General features: G+C 35.0%; 1 protein-coding gene across 1 annotated transcript in view; it reads right to left on the reverse strand.

The window, feature by feature from the left end:
• LOC122400448 (calcium uptake protein 3, mitochondrial) overlaps positions 1-13,183 on the reverse strand; it is a 40,120-nt gene extending 26,937 nt beyond the window's left edge. Inside the window, exon 1 of the mRNA XM_043401926.1 lies at positions 12,980-13,183. Within this exon, the coding sequence (XP_043257861.1) occupies positions 12,980-13,183 (204 nt within the window). The remainder of the gene's footprint in view (positions 1-12,979) is intronic.
• Between the last annotated feature and the right edge of the window lie 10,982 nt (positions 13,184-24,165).

Below are 24,165 nucleotides of genomic sequence, written 5' to 3' on the forward strand. Positions count from 1 at the left end.
TCAATAAAGAAGCACGCGACGAACCTCCGCGCGCCCCGGAACCATTTTCTACGGAATCTTTTTCTTTTTCGGTTAACGCGTTGCCAAACTACGATAGGCCCTCGCTAACGTTCGCTGCTCTTCCCCTCGATATCGTTCGCTGGAGTCGTTCACACCGGGTTCTAGAACTGCTTCGACGAAGCATTATATTAGGTTGGGGAAAAAGAAATCCATTATTTTCACGTTTTTTTCAAGACTTTATTTAACATGGTTCCGATTGTCCAACTTGGGTGAAACATGTACCGTTTTGTTTTATAAATCTGTTGCCATTCGATTTCGTTTCGTTTGGCTAAGGCTTCGCGGATAGAAATTCGTGTGGCACTCAAACATCAAGCTTCTTTTTGAATCCAGCTTTATGCAAGTGGTTTTAAATTGTTTTTTGGTCGATCTTTAGCTCCTGAGCACTGCAACGACTGCTAACAAGTCGGTCTACTTCGATCATGTTCATGATTTTATCGACATTTTCGACATTGGCTGTGACAGTATCGGGACCATAAACACCATTCACAATTTCAGCCTTCTAGCTTGCATTTTCGCCTTCATCAAAGCAAAATTGTAAAATATGTTGAGTCGTTCATAATCTCGCAGCAATAAGCACGCGGCCAAATGGCGACACCTATAATAAGTGTTAGAGTTATGGGCTTTTCTTTATTAAAAGAACGGAACAACATACGGCTTCTTCGTTTTCTTTTATTCACTCAACAAACGACGATCATACTTTGTTTTTATCTCCAAAGACGCGCGCGAATTACAAAATGTTCACATCTCCAACAATAAGGTTGAAAGATCGTGCGGGGATTCCCGTGGCTTTTGTTGGAGTCGAGTCGAGTCGAGTCGAGTCGTTTTTTTCGAGCCGCATGGTCGGTATCGCAATTATTGCAATTATTTATATTCAACTAAGTATACCTAAAGAATAATTAAAGTGGTTGTATTTAACACTTACATATAGTCTATATATAGTTATTCAATCAGTTCCTATGTAAGAGGACCTGATATTTTTCAACAAAATACATTGAATTTTCTCTTTGTTAACTTTCATTTTTACATCATGTAACTAATAGCTGAATTGACCAACCAAAAAACTGTAAAAGAATTTTTTTTAGTACGGAATGCCACTTTTCCAACGACAACAAGTCTCAATTTGTTTGGTCAATACTTTACGAGATGTACAGAGTGTTCGGCCACCCTTGGGAAAAATTTTAATGGGAGATTCTAGAGGCCAAAATAAGACGAAAATCAAGAATACCAATTTGTTGATTGAGACATTGTTAAAAAGTTATTAAAAAAATTATTCTCAAAAATTATTAATAAAATTTGTCCGCCTACACGAATTTTTTTCTCGAAAGTGCGTGAGATTTCGGGGGTATGTCTCTTCGCCAAAAATGATTGTAAATGACCCCGGCAACCGAAAATAATTTTTCCAGAACGATTTGAAATTTTGTAATTCCGCCAAAAAATTTGCCGGTCGGTATAGAACTTTAAACGTTAATAACGTTCTAACGAAGCCTCAATCAACAAATTGCTATTCTTAATTGTCGCCTTATTTTGGCCTCTAGATTCTCCCATTCAAATTTTGTATATCACTACAGCTATCTAAGTGAAAAATAATGGATTTCTTCTTATAATATGTTCTGAAAAATGCAAAAACAAATGATGGTATTCGAAAGGATAACGGAATATAGTGATCCCTCTCTAACGTTCGCTGGATCGGTTCCGCGACACGAACGTTATCGAGGGAGGTGTACTATTAGGTCGAGTCATAAATAACTTCCGTTTTTTTATTAGACATTTATTTTGCTGTCATTAAATAACAAAATTATATTAATTTATTATGTATTCACCACTATTATCTATAACCTTCTCCCATCTTCCTGGCAGTTTATCAATTTCTGCCTTGTAAATTGTGGTTGGTTTGGACTGGAAGAAGTTTTCGACAGCCTGCCTAACTTGCTCTTCAGAATTGAAGGTTTTTTCATTCAAAAAGTTTTGTAAGGAACAGAAAAGGTGGTGGTCGTCTGTCGGGGCAAGATCCGGAGAGTAAGGTGGATTTGGTAAAACAGACCATCCAAGCTGAAGAATTTTTTCTTGAGTCACTCTTGCTGTATGTGATCGCGCATTGTCGTGTAAAAGAATAACGTTTTTGCGATTGACGAGTGCAGGACGCTTTTCATGGAGTTTCTCTTGCACTCTTTGCAACTGCTGAACGTATTCATCCGCAGTAATCGTTAAATTTGACTTCAACAACTCGTGGTGAATTATTCCTTGACAATCACACCATACACACAATAAAATGGATGTTTGCTTTCGGATCTGGTAGGGGTGGTTGATCAAGCTACTGTCTTTTGCGGATTATATTGTCATAGGTAACCCATTTTTCATCGTCTGTTACAATCCTGTTTAAAAAAAGCTCAATTTTTACCCGTGAAAGCAGACTTGTGGCGATTGACCACAAGAGTTACCCATACTCTTAACTTGTTACCTTTCCTTAATTTCTCCAGGTGGCGGTTAACAGTTTTGTTTGTGATGTATTCAACCTTTCTGCTATACCTCTTGTTGATTGACGTGGATTTTGCTCCAATATTGCGTTTAAAAGGTTGTCGTCAAAGTCGGAAGGACGTTCCGCCCTCGGTTCGTCTTTTAAGGTCGTATCTCCAGGAACGGAATTTTATAAACCAATTTCTAACTGCCCGATCAGTTATTAGACCTTCACCATATACACTGCATATTTTTTCAGCTGTCATCTTAGCACTATTGCCTTGTTTAAATTCCCAAAGCATTATATGACGAATATGTACTTTTTGACTCTCCATTTCCAAGGTTAAAAAAAACAGTTTAACGTAACGTGTATCACACAAAACAGTTGACAAAAGACTAACCGAAGCCTCGTCCATATAGTGAAAACAAAAATTTGTTGTCGTTGTAGATACGAACAATAGATTCTACTTAGCTGCATCGGAAGTTACTTATGACTCGTCTTAATATATACTATTTTGAAAATTGTCGATCGTATCTGTTACAGGAGAAAGTGAGAAACATCAAGATTGAGTGAAACAGAGAAAAATATTCAACGTTTGTTTATACTATAGGTTCTAAAATCATTCCGAAATCAAAGTATGTAGTTCTTTTTTTAGAAATTATATGACTTTCTTATTGTATCTCAAGTTTAAAATAGGAAGACTTATTTTTTAATAACGTTATACCTCTTAACTCTTTCCTTGATTCTATTCTGTTATCTACATTATTTCTTTAATTTTTTCATTTCAATTCCCCCTTTTATTTCCTGTACTTTTAAGTTTCTTTTAAGGTTTTAATAGATTTCATTATCAAAAATAATGTTATGCATCTTTTGTATAGAATAATTTTTTTATAATTGCATGATAGTACGTCTTCTGTTAGTTTTATTGGTATGTATTTCTCACTTTATTTGTATTACTATCATAAAAAGTATATCATTTATTTTGCATTCCTTTTCTAATTATTATCTGTGAGAGCCTTGTTTGGTATCATTTTCATTGGCGAAAGCTGAACAATGTGATTAAAATCATTTCACAGTTATACATTGGAAAATTTAAAAATGTTATTTTTGTTCTTTCGATGATTCATTTTAATTGTTAGTTATAGGAAAGATGGCGTCGCAACAGTTCTAAGAATTGGTGGGGATGACTTCGGCGAACAGTATCGAGGGAAAAAGTAGCGAACATTATTGAGGGACTATTGTAAAATAAATACAAGTGACCCACTTCGATTTTGATCAAACTTCGTATACTGATGGAGCATTGCAAAATATTAGACACGTATTTTTTTTTATGTGCAGAAGATGGTCATATTTAGAAGTGGAAGACTCTTTGAATGTCTTGAAAATTAATAGAGGTAACAACACAAAAATAAAAATAAAAATATTTATTTCAATTTTTTATAAAATAATCCATTTTAATTAATTGACAACTACTTTCACTATCTGTCCACTTACTTTGTCCTCTGAGCAAGAGTACATTTTTTTAATCCTTTGGATTCTCAGCATAACTTTTCCTTATAATAGTTTCTTTGCTTTTTTATTACGATGACACGTTTGAATGCGTTAACAATTAAATTAGTGGCTTGAAATACATAGGATATATTTTTAAAAATACTTTGAGTAAATTTAACTTAGAGAAAAAAATGATTTTTTTCTGTTCCTAATGGAAATCGCCCCTTAAATTGATAACTGCGAGAGACGATCGTATCTGGGACCGATCGTCGATAGAAGTTCGATGTTTTAAGGACACGGTACGCCAGACCTGTCCCGCGGGTGACTTTTAACGAGCCTTCTAGTTACGCGTACACGATTTTCATTTTGTTCTTTACTCCCATTATTTTGTTCCCCCGTCAGAACGGGCTCTCTAAGTATGTTGCGTGCCCTACACTCTAAACAGTGGTTCTTGCTTCCTCCCGTCAGGGCTTAGTTAATGTCGATAGTTAAGAGTACATCCTGGATTGTCACCTTTTCTCTTCCATATTCGTAAAGTCGGTAATCTTGAAACTCCGTCCTTAGAAATATCATAAAATAACGAAGATATTGTAAATTTCAGATAACAGAGGAACCGCTTTTGCCCTGAAGATGAAGGAACTGAAAGAACAAAACGTCAACTCGATGAATCCTGGGTCTGGTAGCCACGAACATACAATAAACTATTTCGAAATTTAAACTTACGAAAGAAAATGAACGTAAACCCTTTGGAAAATAGTAAAAAGCCACCGAAAAGATTATATTTATCTATCGAATTTCTTGAGATGATCCCAGCATGCGTAATAAATCGTTTCTGTTTATATCGTATGAATGTTCGGTTCGCGTTAAAGCGTAACTGCCATCGACTCGAAGTGCAAATACGTAACTGGTTTATTTCAACAGTAAAAATGCAACTGGTTTGTTGTAGGTTTAAAATATAGCCGGTGCTTAAAGCGACGAAGTGCAATTATTCGATTCGGAGCACGGAGCTGGACTTAAGGGTGGATTCTCGAGTAACGAGCCTAAAAGTAAGCGATCCGTATGAATTTTTCTTGAGAAAATTATCGTCGATGCTGGCCTAAAATTCGTTGTAGTATAAAGAGACATATTTAGAGCACACAAAAAAATTTTTTTAATTGGAATCTTTCATTATTTGCTTCGACTCTTTGTTATTAACAAGATTGAGGATCCAGAAGTGTTTTATATGTTTTAATGTTATTCTGGGGAAACTACATAGTAAAACAAGAGTAAAGAAAATAGATTTTTTGAACTTGCATAGAGGTTGACAGTCTCTGTATCTAATCGGTTAAAAATTGCTATCCGAATCAATCGGGCCGGTGGATCTTTTATTTTTGAATTGTAACAAATAAAAAGTAAAGTAACGGCGGTTCCCTTGTTCCGGTGCAATTTGTATGGCTGTTCTCACCCTCGTTTGCGCAACGAAATCACAGCGTATACCCAGGCACGCCAATTTTTGGAAAACGCTCGATTATACGTAAATTTTGCCGTGTTCCTTTTCTGCAGTCCATCGAAATAGGCAATAATTATCTATACGTCGGAAGCACGGTGAAATGTTTACGTGAGTTTGTGTAAATTAAAGGTAATTGATCACATGAAAACCACCCCAAAACACCTGCCGTACTATCGGTACGCTAATACGCGTAGTTCGTATTATACAATAATGATTACCAGCGATGGGATCGAGTTTCGAATATCGATCAATTTTTATGAAGCAAACGTTAATTTATGAAACTTCTCAGACCAGTTTTTTTTTATCACTTGTCCTTCCAATAATTACTTTACGTGTCATTACGTGTCTTATCGTCATTATTATCGGTTGCTCTAAATTCTGTTATTGTATACTGCACTTTGGAACGCTTCCTTCCAATTATTTTTCTCTCTTTATACAATTTAATATTTTACTATTTTTTGTATTTCTCATAAGGGGATTTTAATGAAATTTGGCAGAGTGAATTTTGAAAAAAAAAACAAGAATAAATAATTCTTTCTGCTTCTACGAAAGCAACTACTAAACTTGTAAACTACTAAAACTTATACATTTATTACAAATTGTTTAAGTTTATTTATTCATACTTTGACAAGAGATTGTCTTATTACTAGACTGCAGATGTTTATGCATTTATAGAAAATTTTAATTCTAAAAAAACTACAAAATGCACTTAACATGCAAAAATATAAGAAATACTTAAAGATACGAATTATTATATTTAGGTGTTGAGACAAAAGTCCCATTTCATTAATTCAATTAATAAAAATATGAATCTGCAAAAGGATTTGCAGTCTACTTATTATTAACAATTGTTACGATTTAAGCTGATTCAAGTGGAGCTTCAATTTATTAGGATTGAATATACTTTTAAAAGGATTGTAAAAGATAAAGACTAGTTTAATACTTGATAGAACTTTATAACAAAACTTGTATGTACATGTGTTAAGGATAGTACATAAATAGCATATTGCAATGGCAAATTTAAATAAATGTACGCTTATCAAACACTAGAAAAAGATAGAATTTAATAAAACAAAAGAGAACTAAACTTATAAATTGTAACAACTTATTAAATACAGGTAAGGTTTTTTCAAATGTGTATATCTATTTTTCTCAAAATTGGCCGATCATCTGCGGCTAAAATTTCAGTTATGTTTATTCTAGATTTAAATCTATTATCCTGCCAAATTTCATTAAAATCGACGTAATTCACTTCTGATGATTTCCTTGCAAGTTTGTTCTTCTAATCCAGTTTCAATTATTTGTTTTAGTTTCGACGTTGCTTGCGATATGCTTGATTCCATCGCTAGTGATTACGGAGCACGGTGGCGTCGAGATTGCGGCAAGGAATTGAAATCAGATAACAGGCCTACATCGAAAAAGTACCTTCTATGCGGTGGTATTTGCATAGGGATATTTGGGTATGAAAATTTGATTGCCGAATTTTATGCGTTTAGCCTCGAGAGACGTTACTTTTTCTTCCTTTGGGAAACAATTTCTCTGGAATATCGATTACCTAATTTATAGAGGAAATCGATACCTCGAACATACGATTATCGATATCAGTTCTTTTTTACCAACGTGAAAATGTATACTCCTGCTCAAAAGTTTAAAGCGCCCTTTCGATCTTTATTAAAATAAAGCAGTTTCAACACAATGGTCATTTATTTATAGACTCGAATTTAAACAAAACTTTGTTAACTATTTATGATTTTTGATGGATATGAATAAGTGATTATACAGAAATAAATTCATATACACGTGGTTAGAGAGAACAAGAAATGTAACGCACAATTTATTCTAGTTGTTTCATTTTTGTGTAACTGGTGATAAGTGAGATGATAATTTAAAAACTACACATCTTGTTACTGGAGAATTCTCAGTGGCCGTTTTTGGTACTAACGGGATACGCGCCAAATACAAACACTTACCGCGTAAATATAAACTTGTTTACTCATTTCTAACAATTCTCAATAATAAATATTCTAGTAAACACTTTACGTGTTTGCATACTTAAGTGGCAATCGTTTCAAGCCAAATATATTCAAAGAAATTAGCAAAAGTATAAATCGGTATACCCTTTTTTGATCATTTCTTCCAACTTTACTTACGATTAGAGGAGTTACAATCAAGCACAGTCTGTAAAATTAGTCTGTATTACCGTAACTTATTGCGCTATCCCAAGTATCGGCCGAAGGGCAATTTGATATACGATTAATTTTGTAGAAGCGTCAGTGTAAAAGGATCTAAAAGAAATCTTCGATCAGTACCCGATGTCTCGTAAAAAAGTTCGCGGGTTAATGGTTCACGGTTAGTAAACTAATGAAGTTAGATTTATAGGTACATAAAGTCAGTCGGGTTCTCTAAGCATTAGTTTCACGAAGAGTTAAGCCTGTTTGATCGATCACAAAGATGCGTTTCGAAGGCTCTTCAGGCTTAATCCCTGTTTCACAAGTCACTAATGGTAATTATTGTTATTGATACAAAATCCATTTCACGAGTTCGTTCGTTAAGAAAATATAAATCAAATGCAATGGTGGTCGAGTAACAAAACTATAGTTGTCGGTCTTGAACAAGCAAATTTATATAATGAATTTACTACAGAATTTTTACAAAATTATTACAGAGGTGAAAATATTTTAAATAAAAAAGATATTAACAAGGACCGTAAAGAAGTTAACGATATAAACATTGGGCATAAAAAAAATTGTTTAAATTAGAGAAAAAAGTTGAAATATTTTTCATTATGGTGGGATATTAAAAAAGGAAGAATTTTTTAATTTTACGAGTTCGTATTAGACCGAATTAAAATTTGAATATAATTGGCAAAAGGGTTAATTTGAAGAGTGATATCAGTCACGAAATTGGGTAGATAACAGAATTGAGAGATTACGGCGACGCGAACTTGCGAGAAAGTCAGGTTTGCCTTAGCAAGCAAACACTAGGTTATCCATTACATCGGATTGTAATGGTTTATCTGATAAACGGGTTCCAATTACACGACATCTACGGTCCTGCATTCCCGTGCGAATCTCGCGGAATTTCACTTTATAGGGTTCGTGTCTCTATTTATGACTGTTCTCTGGTATCAGATGTTACACTTGTTCAACAAAGAACTGGTAGATAGCGTGTCTACGACGTTCATTCGTTCGATTCGATCTGGCACAGCTTCTACTTCCAACATCTGGTCTATTTCTACAGTAGTTTACGTCATTAGTGGAGCAACGTTTTAAATGAAGTTACCGAATCATTTAGATAATACTAGTTATACCAAATTTACTATTTTAGCAGTTACATTTACTCGGTTGTATTCGAATAGAATAACATTTTCTTCGGTGATAAGGACCGGTTCTACGGCTACTGTACTTCACGTGTTTCTAGATTTTCAGAGATAAAACTATGTATTAATTACTATTATAGAGTTGCTTAAAATGGTACACCAGTTTTAGCTAGAAACGGACATAATATTTTAGTAAGTAATGTTTATTGATAATTGCGATTTAAACGACGATATTTTGATATGTTTAAATAATCTGATCACGTAATGTTCATGTTAAATCTAATCTTAGTAGAATGTACTTAAATTAGAAATCTAATTAATACATATTACGGATTTTTTTTATAGTATTAACGAGCAAGTAATGCTCAAGTATAGAGCAGCTAAAGAGGTAAAAATAATACAAACGGTATAAAAATCCCAATATTTTCCCAAGCGGTCACCCATCCTAGTAGTGCCCGCGACCAACAATTTGCTACTTAATATGTTAAGAGGGGTGATATTCATTGGGCGTCGCTTTTCTCATAAATTCTGCATATCGGATGCATTATCTTGATACTTCGAAGTTTATAACCTGTAACCAGATCGTTCCTTAATTATTTTTAGCGTTTTCAATATTCTCGTAAAATCATCCTCTAAACTTCGTTTAAGCCTTCCTTTCAACTATTATTTTTAATTTAAAACCAGCGTTATTACAAATCTGGCCGCTAAAACATCACGTATCGATACTACCTTTAGCCATTCCCTATGTAATGCTTCAGAGTAATTAGCTGGTCTCATCGCGTAGATTACTCTTCACATTTTATCCACTTGTAGAACAAGTTTAAGTTTAAGAGCCTTAACATCATATTCGCTTGTCATGCAAGTTTAAGATACCGTGTCAAATTATTGCATTTCTACATTAGACCGTCACATTGGCAATAAACATCGACCAACCATGAAGATAGACAAGTTAACAGCAGCAACAAGTTTGTTTAACTTTTATTTTTTCCAACTTTCCTATGTGGTCAAGTGTTACATACTGGCTTAAAATAGAACATGTAGGAATAGACTTCTTTTAGCTTTTAAGAAACCCACTACTAAATATGTATAAGACATTTTCATAAAGCCAATGCATGTTTAATTTTATAAAAATGGAATGTTCAGATTGAATAATGCTTGTAACTTTAAATGCTATGCCCCAAGTTGTCTTTCTGATTGTAGAACACGTTCTTGGCGTACTCTGGATCATTCAACAATCTCTTACAAAGCAGCCACAGAGATCTTGTTAATTAGTAACTGGTTTCTGATAAACAATCTGCTTGAGATACCTCTGAATAGAGAAATCTAAAGGACCGGGGTCTGATTAATCAAATAGCTACGTAATTAACTTCCATCGTGCGTATAGAACATTTGTCCACACATTTTTGGAAGTATTTCTTCCGATAACATGAGCGATCCTTTTCAACAGGTATTTATCAATAATATACAAAAGTTAATAATCAGCCTTTTTTTCGTTTCTGCAAAAATGAGGTAAATAAGGATTACAAAGATCTCGAAAAAAGATCGATTTCTAAGAATTCTGAGATAATTATGTGATTAGAGCGTGTGGTATTAAAAAGTTTCTTTTTAGATGCAAGTATGAGCAAGAACACCGTGTTGCGAAGATACATCCAACAACAAGATTCTTCGCTTCATACTTAGTTTCAACAGTGTTAAATGCATCTGAGCTAATGACTGCGAATTTAAAATAGTTTTCTGGTGACACCTCCCGTACTCGCCAGCAGAGGGATACGGTCTCTCACAAGTACTTGACCGTCCACCTATTCCTATACATATACAGGGTGTTCGGCCATCCCTGGGTAAAATTTTAATGGGAATTCTATTCAAAATAAGACGAAAATCAAGAATATCAATTTCTTGACTAAGGCTTTATTAAAAAATTTCAAATCATTCTGAAAAAATTATTTTTGGTTACGAGGCTCAATTACAATCATTTTTGGTGAATACACATACCCCTGAAATCCTACCCATTTTCGAGAAAAAAATTCGAGTAGGTACTGAAATTTTTAGACGAAATTAAAAAATTTCACATCATACTAAAAAAAATTATATTTACTTACAAGGGTAAATTACAAGCATTTTTGGTGAATAGACGTATCCCGAAATCCTATCCATTTTCGAGAAAAAAATTCGAGAAGGTGTGAAATTTTTTGGAAAAATTATTTTCGGTTGCGGGGGTCAATTACAATAATTTTTGGTGAATAGACCTACCCCCGAAATCCTACCCACGTTTTAGAAAAAAATATCAGTACCGGCGGAATTTTAGTTTGTGCAACATCAAGTCCCATAATAATTTTTACCTGAATCTTCTTCGATAGACAATATTCAACGTTTCATATACGCCAACGTAATAGTGTATTACAGGTTAATTTCGTTCAGCCAGTAGATGTCGCTTACGTTTGAATAACTCGGCCAGTCCCCGAAGGACTCCATATGTAAATATGTCTAGTAAACAGAGTAAGCCGCTAACGGTACCGCGATGAGCTGCTCTAGTGTCCTATTATCATTCGGTCGGATGATTCGATTCGCGTGTTGTTTTTCCGTATCCCTGGAGCCATGTTCGACGTTATCTCCGGATAGCGTATCCTTCGATCGTTGTATCGCAATGGTGAAACGACCACGACGAGGATTGAGGATAAACGATGCGGTCGAATCTCGAATGCGATAACGGCTGCCAGTTCCGTAGCGTGGCTGCAGATGCTGGCTCCGTGTGATTTGTGGTCGTCTGAGAGAGGATCGGGAGGATCCTGCACTTGTGCTAGAGTCGCAGACGACCCGTATCCACGCGAGAACACGTCACGGGACGTGTTAAACGTTCGCGTTAACGGCGTGCGATTCCCGTGGGGCGTGAAGCAAGTCGGTGTTGGGAGAATCGTGGTTTGGTATTAGGGAGTGTATCGCATTTCGCAAGATTTAGGACCACACTCCTTAGAGAGAATTATAATTCGAACTGACGTTCACTTGATAGCGTTTAATCCTTTGTTGCACGAATTTTTCCCTTCTACATACTGTAAAACACAGTTGAATTTCATCAATTTGATATCCTTGGCAATATACAATGTATTTTTTACAGAAGTGGACTCGAACAGAGAGGAAGCGAGATAGATGTAGACCCAGCACTTTAAAGAGATATCGTTACTTTTCTTAATTTTTAAAAATAGTACCGATAGCTATGCTAAGCTTCAATTAAAATGAACCCAAACACGACGTAAATCAAACTCGTTTGAACTGGTAATATTAATAATTAAAACGTTACACGATTCAATAAATTAGAATCCTTGTTTCGAGGAATTTTCGCTAAATTAAAATTACGTTTTCGATTTACATTGGCAAAGAAAGTGTTAGAATATCCATTTACATTATAATGTACGTACTTGTTTTTATTATTTATTACTATTATGTTGTGAGAGTGTCGGATGGATCGAAATTTATCAATTTCGCGACGTTCTCAGCAACTGGGTTTTTTTCGATCGACGATGAAACGAATTCTGCGAAAGTATCTTGGTACACGTGCTTAAAAGATCGTACTGACCCAAGAACTCAAGCCAAATGATCATTTGATGCGCAACCAATCGATTCAGTGATTGTATATCACAAAAACTTGAAACGGATCCCGAATTTCACAAGAAAATCAGGTATGAAGTTCATTTCCGACGCAATGGGTTTGTTAATAATAAAAATTGCAGTATTCAGGCTGAGAATCATTCACAAATGATTTTGGAACAACCATTACATCCTTATTCGTGTAAGTAATTCCCGTTTCGTTCAAACTATGTGTCATTTGACCTTGTTTACATCGAACTTTCTAAAAAACTAGAATCCTAACCTATAATCCATAGTCATGTCTTACAAATGTCCCATTGTAAAACGTTTCATCTGATAAAAAGACATATTCATAACATGGTTGTCTAATCAAGATGCATTCAAATTGATTAAAAGCAATTAGAAAACAGTAATAAATTTACAATATGATGTACAAAAACACACTGATCATAACCTTTATCTAAAATCAAGACAGTGTTGCTGTTTAACCTTGCATATGTCGATCTGTCTTTAACAGACAAGTAGGCGTATATTAATTATACGACAGATGCAGCGAGACAGAGAAACAAAAATCTGTATTTACCTTTCGAGATTTTAAGGCGTGCACCACGTTAGGTCTTGAGTATCCGACAAGAAGTGCTATAGAAGCCGCGGCGATGTATCCAACACTGGTTCGCCATTTTTTCACATCACTGTCACCGCGCCACGAGCTGTAAAAACGGGTGACACCGCGAAATTGACGGGAGAACGAAGATGCTTGCCGTGAAAACCTTGCTACGGTCGCCATGTTTAACACACACGCTATTATCGTTGCGCATGCGTCGCGATGCTGCCGGCAAGTTCCTTCTACGCGATACGTTCTATGGTGCTCGATAAATTAGATGATACGCTGTTCGTAGTAATTAGAGTATCGTTTGCACATAGTAATGTTTTAATATTTTTAAAAGTACTCTGATCCTTTTCATATTTTCCCACAGGAAGAACTCACATTTTAACAGATAGTAGAATCATGCAAGTCAGTTAATGGCGGTTCTAGTTATCTTGTGGAGGAATTGATTCCTTTTTTAGAAGAAACATATAATTGCAACATTACATTTTCAGATTATTTGTTTTTAACAGAATCAGGTTACTGCTCATATTTTACATCGGGTTTTCTCAAATTAAATCTTATTCGATAGTGAGGATATTAACGTATGATTTAATTACATGTAATTTTTCAAATGTATACTCTTTAAGTATTTTTTGATGTGATATATTATTATCATATGTTACTATATTGATCTTTAAAGTATAAATACGATTTTCTGCTGGACCACCTTGTATCAGTAACTCGAGTTTCTTCGGAAATCAATTGAATAAAAGACAGTAATCGTTTAATATTGAATTTGAAGATTATGAATATTGTCATAATCGACTTTAATCGCTCATAAATATTAAACCACCCACGTAATAAGAGGCATCGTGCAGAGAGTCTTTAAAGCGTCTGAAGTTGTTGTTAATGGGCAGCTAGGTGGACGATAGCCAGAGACTAAAACAATAAACATATCATTAATATTAATATAAGTACGAGTAATATGTAAAGACATCTATCTTGTGTATAGCTATTAAATAGAGCATTACAGATACTAATAAAGCATTGCATGAATAATTACGTTGCCTTGCTATCGATTTGACCATATATGCGAGGCTTGTTCAATTAGTTGGTGGCGGTATGTTTTTTGGTTTTTATAGTATTTAACTATTGTAACCGGTACAATAGTCGTTTTGTCATGTAGATGATACAATCATCATACCATCAAATTATTCATTTTTTCATATAATTCCGATTTTGAAAAAATTATTAAGTCGATGCAATGTCAAAAGTCTCATTAATATTTTCATTTATTTAAAAATACATGCTCGTCTTTTTATATTCACTTTATTCGAATTTCAATACAAAATTCTGTAATTTTGTATTTTTTTACTGCGTGTACAGGTACAGTCACTCGCAGTGAAAACCGTAAAGTCTAGAAAAAACACTTTTAAAATAGCAGATAATAAATTATTCGATCGCACGGCGAAATAGACAAATATGTGTACGACTATGGGCCTTCCTGTGTACTATTCAGATGGTTGTAGAGAAACTGAGTTTACAAGTTTCAGATTTGTTAGGATCATTAACATCGCGTGCCCCTTCGTAAGTTTATGACATTGTTGAATCAATCGTTGTGGTTACGAAGTAACACGATAGAAGTGCACGTGGTGTGCAGAAACATGCAAGTTCTGCTGCAATAAAATAACTTTTAGGTCCTTGATTCTATGGTGAATCAAGATTTTAAAATAGTGTCGTTTACTGGTTCTTTATAGTCCATACCAAATTGACAGGTTAAATAAAAAACGTAGATAATGGGTATACGACTTCAGAGTGACACTAGAGGTTCTTAACTTTTTTTGTCATGGATACGTCTTCAGAATAACATTCTTTAAAATCAATTGAAAGTATTTTGTAGGTACATCAGAATCTTCCATGACTTTTGAGTTAATCTTCAATTATAGCAAATGTTTAATTCTAAGATCATCGAGTTTAGCCTAAGTCAGCCTTGTTTATCTAAGATCCCAAAAAATCTATCTACGACTTTCTTGGATCCCAGATTAAGAACCATCAATAATTTCAACACATACATTTTGTCGATGATCAAACTTTGAAGTTTCTGTTTGTCGTTTTTAGTTTCGAAACTTTCGCCTCGAGTCGTGAATGCATAGTTGCACGGATTGGAAATAAGCATGCTCGTTTGCCCATGGAACCGTGGCGCGTTGAATCGCGGAGGATAGTTCAATGATCGTCTCTATCAAAAATAGTAAGGCGCATGGAGGGAAACAGTCGTCGCGGTGCGGCTTGAAATTTGTACGATGAAAATAGGATTGCGCATAAAGCAAAGACTCGGTTCGAAGGGCGTTATGTAACGAAACGGTGCCATCTTCACCCACGATATGTTGTGACGCAACGCTGAAAGAGTTCCGTTCAAGCGGTGCAAGTGCTAAAATTATGCGGGCTAATGTACGCACTGGGGTAACACTCTTGCTACCGGTTACCCCAGTAACTACGGTTTGACGTTTATTAACCGGGACTACCTGCTTTCTTCTTCGTGGTTGTATTATTTATAAATGCACCCTGCTGCTTGAACAACCGGCCAGCGCAATCCTGCACAGATAAATCTCTCCTTACTATTTCCAACTGAAAATACACGGTGCGACTCGTAATTATTCTGCCGATAGTGAATTCTAACTTCAGTACGACTGGCCTCGGCTAAACCTCATCGATTGAGTTAGCAACTTCGTGCGTGAACGATGAAGTTCGTTTATTGTTGCTCTCGCGTCATGGATACACACAATGGAACGAAACTGGCTCGTAAATCTATTTCAAGATCGTTTGTTCCTCTATGTTCGTTTGTATTTTCTTGCATTTCGAAATCTGCTATGTAACCCATCATAGGTTACAACATTTCGATCTAAACTTCTTTAGAATTGTTTGAAAAAGAATCCATTGTTGGCTACTTTTCTGCTTGAGTTATAGTTCATAATTATTTGTTGTTCAACAAATATACATTTTCATCAAATCCTTTTTGTTTAGTTTTTATATTTTCTTTGTTACATGTTGTTCAAAATGCTCACAGAATAGTTTCTTCATCTGATTTCATCGCTAAACAAGGCATACAATATTTTAACGTTTTACGAAACGTATAAAACAATCATTTAGTCAAATTATTAATATGGATAGAATGTGTAATGGGGTGTAATATGGATAGAATTATATTATCATTTGTCAGAATATTCAAATTTAATATATATTTCAATACGGTTTATAGATAAAATATATAAGAAACTATGCTTACTATGTATTTTTTTTATTGATAGTGTATGATGTATTGTGCGTTTTAAAATTTGTTAACGCATACTATACTGCTTGCAACAAATGTACAAAGAGGTACATTCGATAATCCTTTAAATAGAATTTTAATAAATTTTTCGTGGGTTTTTACATTCCTTGGCTTTACTCTAACAAGTTCTTGATAAAATATAGCTCCCATATTTAGATCTTACTTCATAAAAAGACATTGAACACGATTCTGAAAGAGCAACGTATGCGCCAGGTATAGCGAATTTATAAACGATTTTAATTTTCCACTTCTACCGCGGCAGTTGTTTTATTTCATCGACTATAATAATAATAATAATGTAGTCTCTTAACACGCTTCGCGTAAAACGGTGGTAATTAATGTCTGTAATTAATATTAGTTACACGAATGTTATTTATACGCAAACGGTGATGGAGTAATATATCACGCGTAGTTGGGAAGAATTTATAATAATTTTATAATAGCCATAGCCTCGGTCATCTGAGTGAAATTGCAAATTCAAGTCACGCATTTGTAATTTGCAGCGATTTATTGATAAATTGTTCACTCGCGAGAATCAGATATATCTTACCCCTATTTATAAGTAATTTTTCGAGGTAAATTAACTCCATTCTGAAAAAAATATAGAAAATAAGGTTTTCCAAATAATTTTAAACCATTTACTGAACACGTTTCGAACAAAAAGCAGTTTGCTATTTAGGATGATTAAAGATAATTTGTCCAAAAAGTTTATAAGAATGTATTAATATTGAACGAAATATTGCATTTTAAATAACGTATTAAACACAGGTATCTTCCATGTAACGTGATAGTTTGATTCCTCAAAAATACTTTAATTTAACATTACAACGTAAAGAGATCCCGGCGTACAACGTATCAAGATCCCTACTGTTTAATAACCGTTTAAAATGCAAATTGTGTCTTTTCGTATTTACTGTGGACACGACGAGTTTACTCGTCATAATACATTCGGTAAGCGCAACTCCCCCGGTTATAAGGTTGAATAATCATCGCACGAGCTGTCCAGGAGTCGCGTGTAAATTAAAATATGCATCGTGCCGCGTAAAAAGTTTGTAAACTGTCGATTACTAATTGGAAGCATCCGTTTATCTCACTCACGCAACCCGATATCCTAAAAGAATAAAACACCTCTGGATTCCCCGAGTTGTTGGTTGCGCCCGTGCATTCTTCGTAGCTCGTAGAAGATAAAAAAAGAGACGGACTTGTCGCACGTACGACTCCCGGCTGGAAACCGAGAGGGGAAAAAGAAACTTGTCATTACCTCCGCGGGCCGCTTGGGAGCGTGATGAACATTCTTTAGAGGGCTCGACGTCAATCGGGGAAGCCCCACCACGGTCTGCGCCAAGCGGTTGCGCAGAACAATCGTCTCGTTAATCCACGTTTACGCAGGAACGTAATTATTCTCTCGACACTTTGTTGAGACAGCCCATTCTTGCGGGGAACCCGGCGTCGTTAAGACTGGCCGGGCTGCTTATCCGTCGCCCGGTTTGGCCGAGAAAAATTCATTTGAGTCCGTACCGCAGCTGCTGGTAACCGAGTCCTGTCTCCGCGCATCCGAGGCGGCTCGAAGAAAGATCGTCTACGAATTATGGGTTGCACCCGCGGCACCGGTGCTTCCTCGAGACGGCAGCTACCAGTCGGGCATCCGCCAAGGCTATCGACTCTCTCATCTACGCTTATTTGAATAATTGAAGCCGATCTGGCTAGCGGACGATCTCGAAACTGAGCGTGCGATCGCGTCAACCGGCGGCTTCTATCCTTCTGCATCTTCGATGCGACGATCGCGGAGGAAGGTGCACGTCCAAGGAGGAGGAGGATCACCTTAATGACCGTCACGATGACACCAATAATCCTGATAACGCCACTCTCGATACCGTGCCGATGAATTTTAGAAAATACGATAAAACGATATTGACAGTAATGACACCGTCTGGTCATTTAGTCCGCTTGTTAATGACGTGATTGGATTGCAAAGCCACAGGGTGATCCGCCTCACGCACGGACGCAAATTAGCCGCGAGAACCGAGCGCAAACGATTATCCCTCGGGAGTCGGGATGACTCGATTTCGTCGACGATCAGGAACACACTTGCTGGTTCGGCTCCGACGATCGATAACTTTTCAAGCAACGAATTTTCTCGCCAGATATAATGGCTGCACTGCTGTATTTTCTCCTCCCTCGATTTAATAGGTACAGTCGGGGACAAAATTTGTCTTTACACTTTTATTCATCATTAGATATTGGAAATAGGTTGTGGAATAAAAATAAAACATACCGTTCAAATACTTTTTAAACTGAACTTTGTCATTATTTGAAACACTTGGAAGGGCATGTTTGTTCAGTTCGGAATAAACTGCCAGAATGAAGAAAGGTCAGTGACGAAAAATTCGTCACATATCCACAGACCCAATCGATTCTATTATAAGCCAAGAAAGGGTCACGGCTGCACCCTCCTGATTTGTGTCTTGAAAAATGAAACGCAACACGCACGTCGATGGTTTTTGTAAATGAAAGAAAACTTTCTCTTTTTGAAAGAGACAAACCAACATTAGATGTGTACAAAAGAAGGTATACATATGCCTCTATACGAATTTCAATAATTTAGTAAAATTTTCATGTTTTATTGACAAAATGTCGGCTGAACCGCTAGGTGTACGTTTTTAAGTGACAGTCACTGTATTTCGTATGGGTAATGTACGATTCTGACTCGTAAACCCGTTAAAAATCGCGGATTCCAGCAACATTTGTTGCCTATAATTCGCGATGTTAACAGAACTCGGTAACATTGTAACGAAATTGGCATTGCCATGAAAGGATCGGACGCTAATCATAATTATGTTTTATATCTTCATCGCAACGCTACGAAGAACATTGATGCATTTAGGGACGACGGATGTGAAGTTGGTCGCGCCGGTGCATCAACGATTTTAGCTTTTTATCCCCGTGGTTTTTCATATCTTTAAGCTGCCCGTTGCTTTTTGCGTCACTCGGTCATTACCAGCCTCTATTTGTACGTTTTCGTTTATAGTTTACCCCGATCGAGCGCTTGTCCGCGTCTTGTCCTCTTGTTTCTCTCTCTCTCTCTCTCTCTCTCTCACACTCTCTTTCCTCTCAATTTACTTTTTTTCCCGTTTAACGATATGTTCATGAATTTGCTTCTCGCGTTAGCTCTGTCACGAGGCTCGCTCTTTAATATTAGACCATCGTAAATCAACGGTTTAATAGGTTTCTAATTGCATTTGCGCCTCGGTCGGTCTATTTGCGGTTACTTGAACGTGTAAAGAGAGTAATTGGTGTTACCGATACGATTATTAATCGAATTTTATAAAGGAAATGTCACATTTAATCCTCAACGATTTTAATGATATTTCACAAGCTTGTAGATTTACTTGTTAGTTATGAAAGAAATAAATGTAAAGTTTGAAAAAATCGCTTATTAATCAATTTTATTATTAAAAAGGGAGTAATTGATGTCACCGATATGATTATTGACCGAATTTTATAAAGAGAATGTCACATTTAATCCTCACCGATTTTAATGATATTTTTTTACAAGCTTGTAAATTCACGTGTTAGTTATGAAAAAAATAAATGTAAAGTTTGAGAAAATCGTTTATTCAGGTTTATTCCAGTAAAAAGACTAGTAATATTTTGTCCCATGTTCGAATCCCATAACGCGTGGAATTTTTGTTTGTTTTTTATTTTATTAATCGTGTTATATTGTATTATTTTTTAACATCCGATTTAATATTTTTAATAGTTTTTATTATTTTTAAAAATTACTAACAGTTCCAAATTCGTGTGGAGATGCAAAATAAAATTGATTTACTTATACCTCAATTTATATACACTTTTTACTTTCAAAATTATTAAATCTTTCTAATCAGGTATTAGAAAGTAGTACAATATAGTACGATTAATAAAAGAAACATTAAAATTAATATGTAGTAACGAAATAATGAAGCTGGTGTTTATAGATCGAGTGTAGTTGTCTGAGGGTTAAGCACCCAATAAAATTTCATGTTTGGGGTTGTTTCAATTCCCGCAACCACGACACTTGGGTTTACTGGCATTTTTAATACGCCACGCATAATTCAATTATATGAGAGAGGCCTGTTGCCCTCCACAGAAAAGTGGTTTGGCCATGAATGTATAGATTGGGTGCTTGGAGAGAATAACGATCCGCAACATCGATGTATGCTCTATTGCACACAAACAATTAATATGTCTAACTTACCAGGTATCCTGATTTTTTCTGATCTCTCAAGCTAAAAATCTCGTGGAAAGTATGTTCGAGCGATGCCAAGCTATAATCAATACATAATAGTTGGTATTGGACACGTTATTAAATATGTGAATAATCGCATTTATTTAAAACTGTTTTGAAGAAACGTTTCATTTTCTAACTGTTTTTTTGTAAATTCTTAATATTACAATTAATTGAAAATTTTAACAGTTTCGTTCAATCCTTGCTTTTTACTATTAATAAATTAATCATCGAAGCTTAACAACTGTAGAAGTATTATATATATTTTTAAATCTGTTACCTGTCATAGGCGCTATCCAACAAAAGATTGCGTCAAAATATGTAGAATACAGTTTTCTATTTTTACCAAAAGCTTTCGAAAAACATCTTTTAAAATTTTAACTTGAAATTTTTTAATTTTGTAAAATTTATCTTCATAGTCGTTTACAACGAAAAGTTTTGATCGCTATAGGTATGCGTGAAACAGGAGTAGAAATAGCGTGAAAAAGAAATCCGTGTTTCAAAAAATTGTATTTAAGAATCGTTGAAATTTTTAAAGGACCGAAACAAATTAAAAGCTATACTACTGGAGTAAATTCAATTATTCTTGTGCTTATAAAGTATTATTACTGTTATTATTATTATTACCATCATGCCTTTATTGCACACAGTTAAAGGTAGAAGATACAAATATAGTGTACAGAAATTTCACGGAAATTTTAGACAGGTGTGTGATGAGAGGTCTGCAGCTAAAAATGCTTTTATTGAAACGTATGATATAGCAAATAAATAAAAATAAAATTCTATCAATCTCTGGTCTTGTTACAAGAATTGTCTTTTTATCTCTAGTCCCGACGAACTGTTGTCTCATTCGCCAAAAACACGCATACTTTATTACAAATCATGGCGGCTCCGAGACTCCTCCAAAAATATCGACGTTCTTGCTTGCGTCAGAATGCTCGATCTTCTAACTGCAGCAGGACAACGGAATGGAAAGTCGATGGATATTGATGATTTTTGGAATTCTATCAATTCCAAATGATTTCGGTACTCGAGGAGAACTTTCCTGACGTTTATAGGCTGTTGCTGTGCGATTTGTTGCACAAATAATGGTAATTTTGGCACTCGGGGACATTTTGTTTGTCCTATACAGGATGTTCGGTTACCACTGTGAAAAAAATTTAATGGGAGATTCTAGAAGCCAAAATAAGACGAAAATCAAGGATACTAATTTGTTGATTGAGGCTTCGTTAAAAAGTTATACAAACATTTCCGGCCACACAGTATATTTTCGGTAAAGAATTTTGTTGTCGAAAGTACATAGGACTTCGGGGGTATGTCTATTCACCAAAAATGATTGTAATTTACCCCTGCAACCAAAAATAATTTTTTTAGAACGATTTAAAATTTTTTAATTTTGTCGAAAAATTTCATACCTTCTTAAATTTTTTACTCGAAAGTGAGTAGGAATTCAGGGTTATGTCTATACACCAAAAATGATTGTAATTTTTCCGTGAATGATTTGAAATTTTTTAATAACTTTTTAACAAAGCCTCAGTCAAGAAATTGATATTCTTGATTTTCGTTTTATTTTGGCCTCTAGAATCATCCATTAAAATTTTTCGAAGGGAGAGTCGAAAGTAAAAAGTGAAACGAAGTCGAACGAAATGGGAACAGCGAGACGGAAGTTTCCGAGTAGTTTCAAAAGAACGAATTAGATCAAATTTGTAACAGAAAATTATGTCCCGCTTGCGGGGTTAATTGAAGCGTATCAAGACCACAAATTAACTGTTCCCGCGTACGCGGAAGTGGGATCACGGAAGTCTTTTATCCCCTTCACGTCCCCGTGGTTCAAAGCGGAGGTAAACTGTACACATTCAAGTAATAGATAGCAAGTAATAATCATAGAGCCAATTAATCTCGACGTTCGTACCAAGAGCTTCTATTCGTTCGATGCGAAATATAATTTCAGTTTAGTATTTGTAATTCTAATTTTAACCGATTAAAATTTTGTTTTACTTTTCATTCGTTGCTCGACGCGTTTATCCGGATAAGAAATTTTCTCGTGCATGTTTTAGGGTAACCGAAATGTATGCTATCAGCTGGAAATGGGAATTTAAGTGGCTTTGTTCGTCGCGAGCAAAGCGGTCCAATTTCAGTTCCGGCGGAAGGAATAGCAGAGTTTGCCAGCGACTATTATTTGGTTGCATAACCACGGTGTAACGCTTGGGAAAAATGCCTCGTCGCTGATAAACGTGGAATATCTATTTTCAGACTAATTTTCATTCCCCACTAAATGCCTAAATACGTTACAAAAATCTTACTCCTAATTCTTCGAGTCTGTTTCGACGAAAAAATAACGGAAGAGAAGTATAATTTTACGAGAATTTATATTTATATTTTATGCATTTTTACTATATTTTTTTTATTTGTTTTCAAGAACTACTACTTATTATATCGTACAAATATTTCTCCTTAGGCTTTCGACTGTGTTTCAACTGTGAACTTTACATTTTTATATTTGTATTCTCTATTATTTTGTACAATAGACTGCATATTTTTCAGTAGTATAGTTTGGATAGATATCAGAGGTTAAATAAACGGAAGAAAAGAGTGGTAGAATTTTATTATAATCATTCGATTATTCTTCTTTTTAAATTTTTAAAAATTTTTACATTTCTTTTTGAAATTTAAACAATTTTCTGTCGGTGTTTTGTGAGTTGTGTAGTGAAAAATGTAAGTTTGTTGAAAGAATTTGATTTGGTTGTACTTTAAAATTTTCTTAATTTTTGTCGTCTCTTTTGGAGCAGATTTTATATAGTTGTTATATTAGAAAAAATATTTAAATTACGCAAATCTTTTTCTCAGTGCCTCGATTTTGTTTTAATCGAAACAGTGAAAAAGAAAGTCACAATTTTATTCCTATACGAATTTAAGGATTAACGTATGTATTTCCAAATTATGTTTATCTTTTCTGATCTGTACGTTGATACATCATTCACTTCTTCAATTCTATTTAATCATGATATGAGAAACGAAAGAAACAATTTTATTAAATTTGATCCGGGTTAACGTAATTGCAGACGCGTTTAATACTAAACTTACCGCGATTTTTAAAATTTCGGTTAGAATTTCTAACACACAATATTATTTTAGCGCCATTTAACTTCACGACTTTTCTTATAGTATACGTGCAATGAATTTCACAATATTTACTTCTATTCTTATTGTTTGTTTTCTGAGAAAAATATATAGTCTGTCTTGCCTACCACGACCGGTTGAACGATTTATATGTATTTGTAAAAAACTGGACAAAATTTGATACCGAATTCTGGTTAGCTTCCGATGTAAATAGAAAATACATATTATGTATAGCAAAGACGAAAGGAGTAAATCTACAGTTTCCACTGTCTTAGAACAGTCTATAACAATGCGTATTAAAAATACTAAAAGTTTAGACGCGTGCAGTTCCAAAACTATTAGTGTTTTATTAATTATCGAAGCGTTGTTAGAAGCGGCAAAGCCTCCTCTTTAAAATGGTTTTTGGTTTTGGTTTTTGTCGATCCGACTTTCCGTTTTGGAGATATCGTAATTTATATAAATGGT

The sequence above is a fragment of the Colletes gigas genome, unplaced genomic scaffold (assembly GCF_013123115.1).
Source record: "Colletes gigas isolate AHSC1104 unplaced genomic scaffold, ASM1312311v1 Colletes_gigas_Sc00018, whole genome shotgun sequence".
Lineage (NCBI taxonomy): Eukaryota > Metazoa > Arthropoda > Insecta > Hymenoptera > Colletidae > Colletes > Colletes gigas.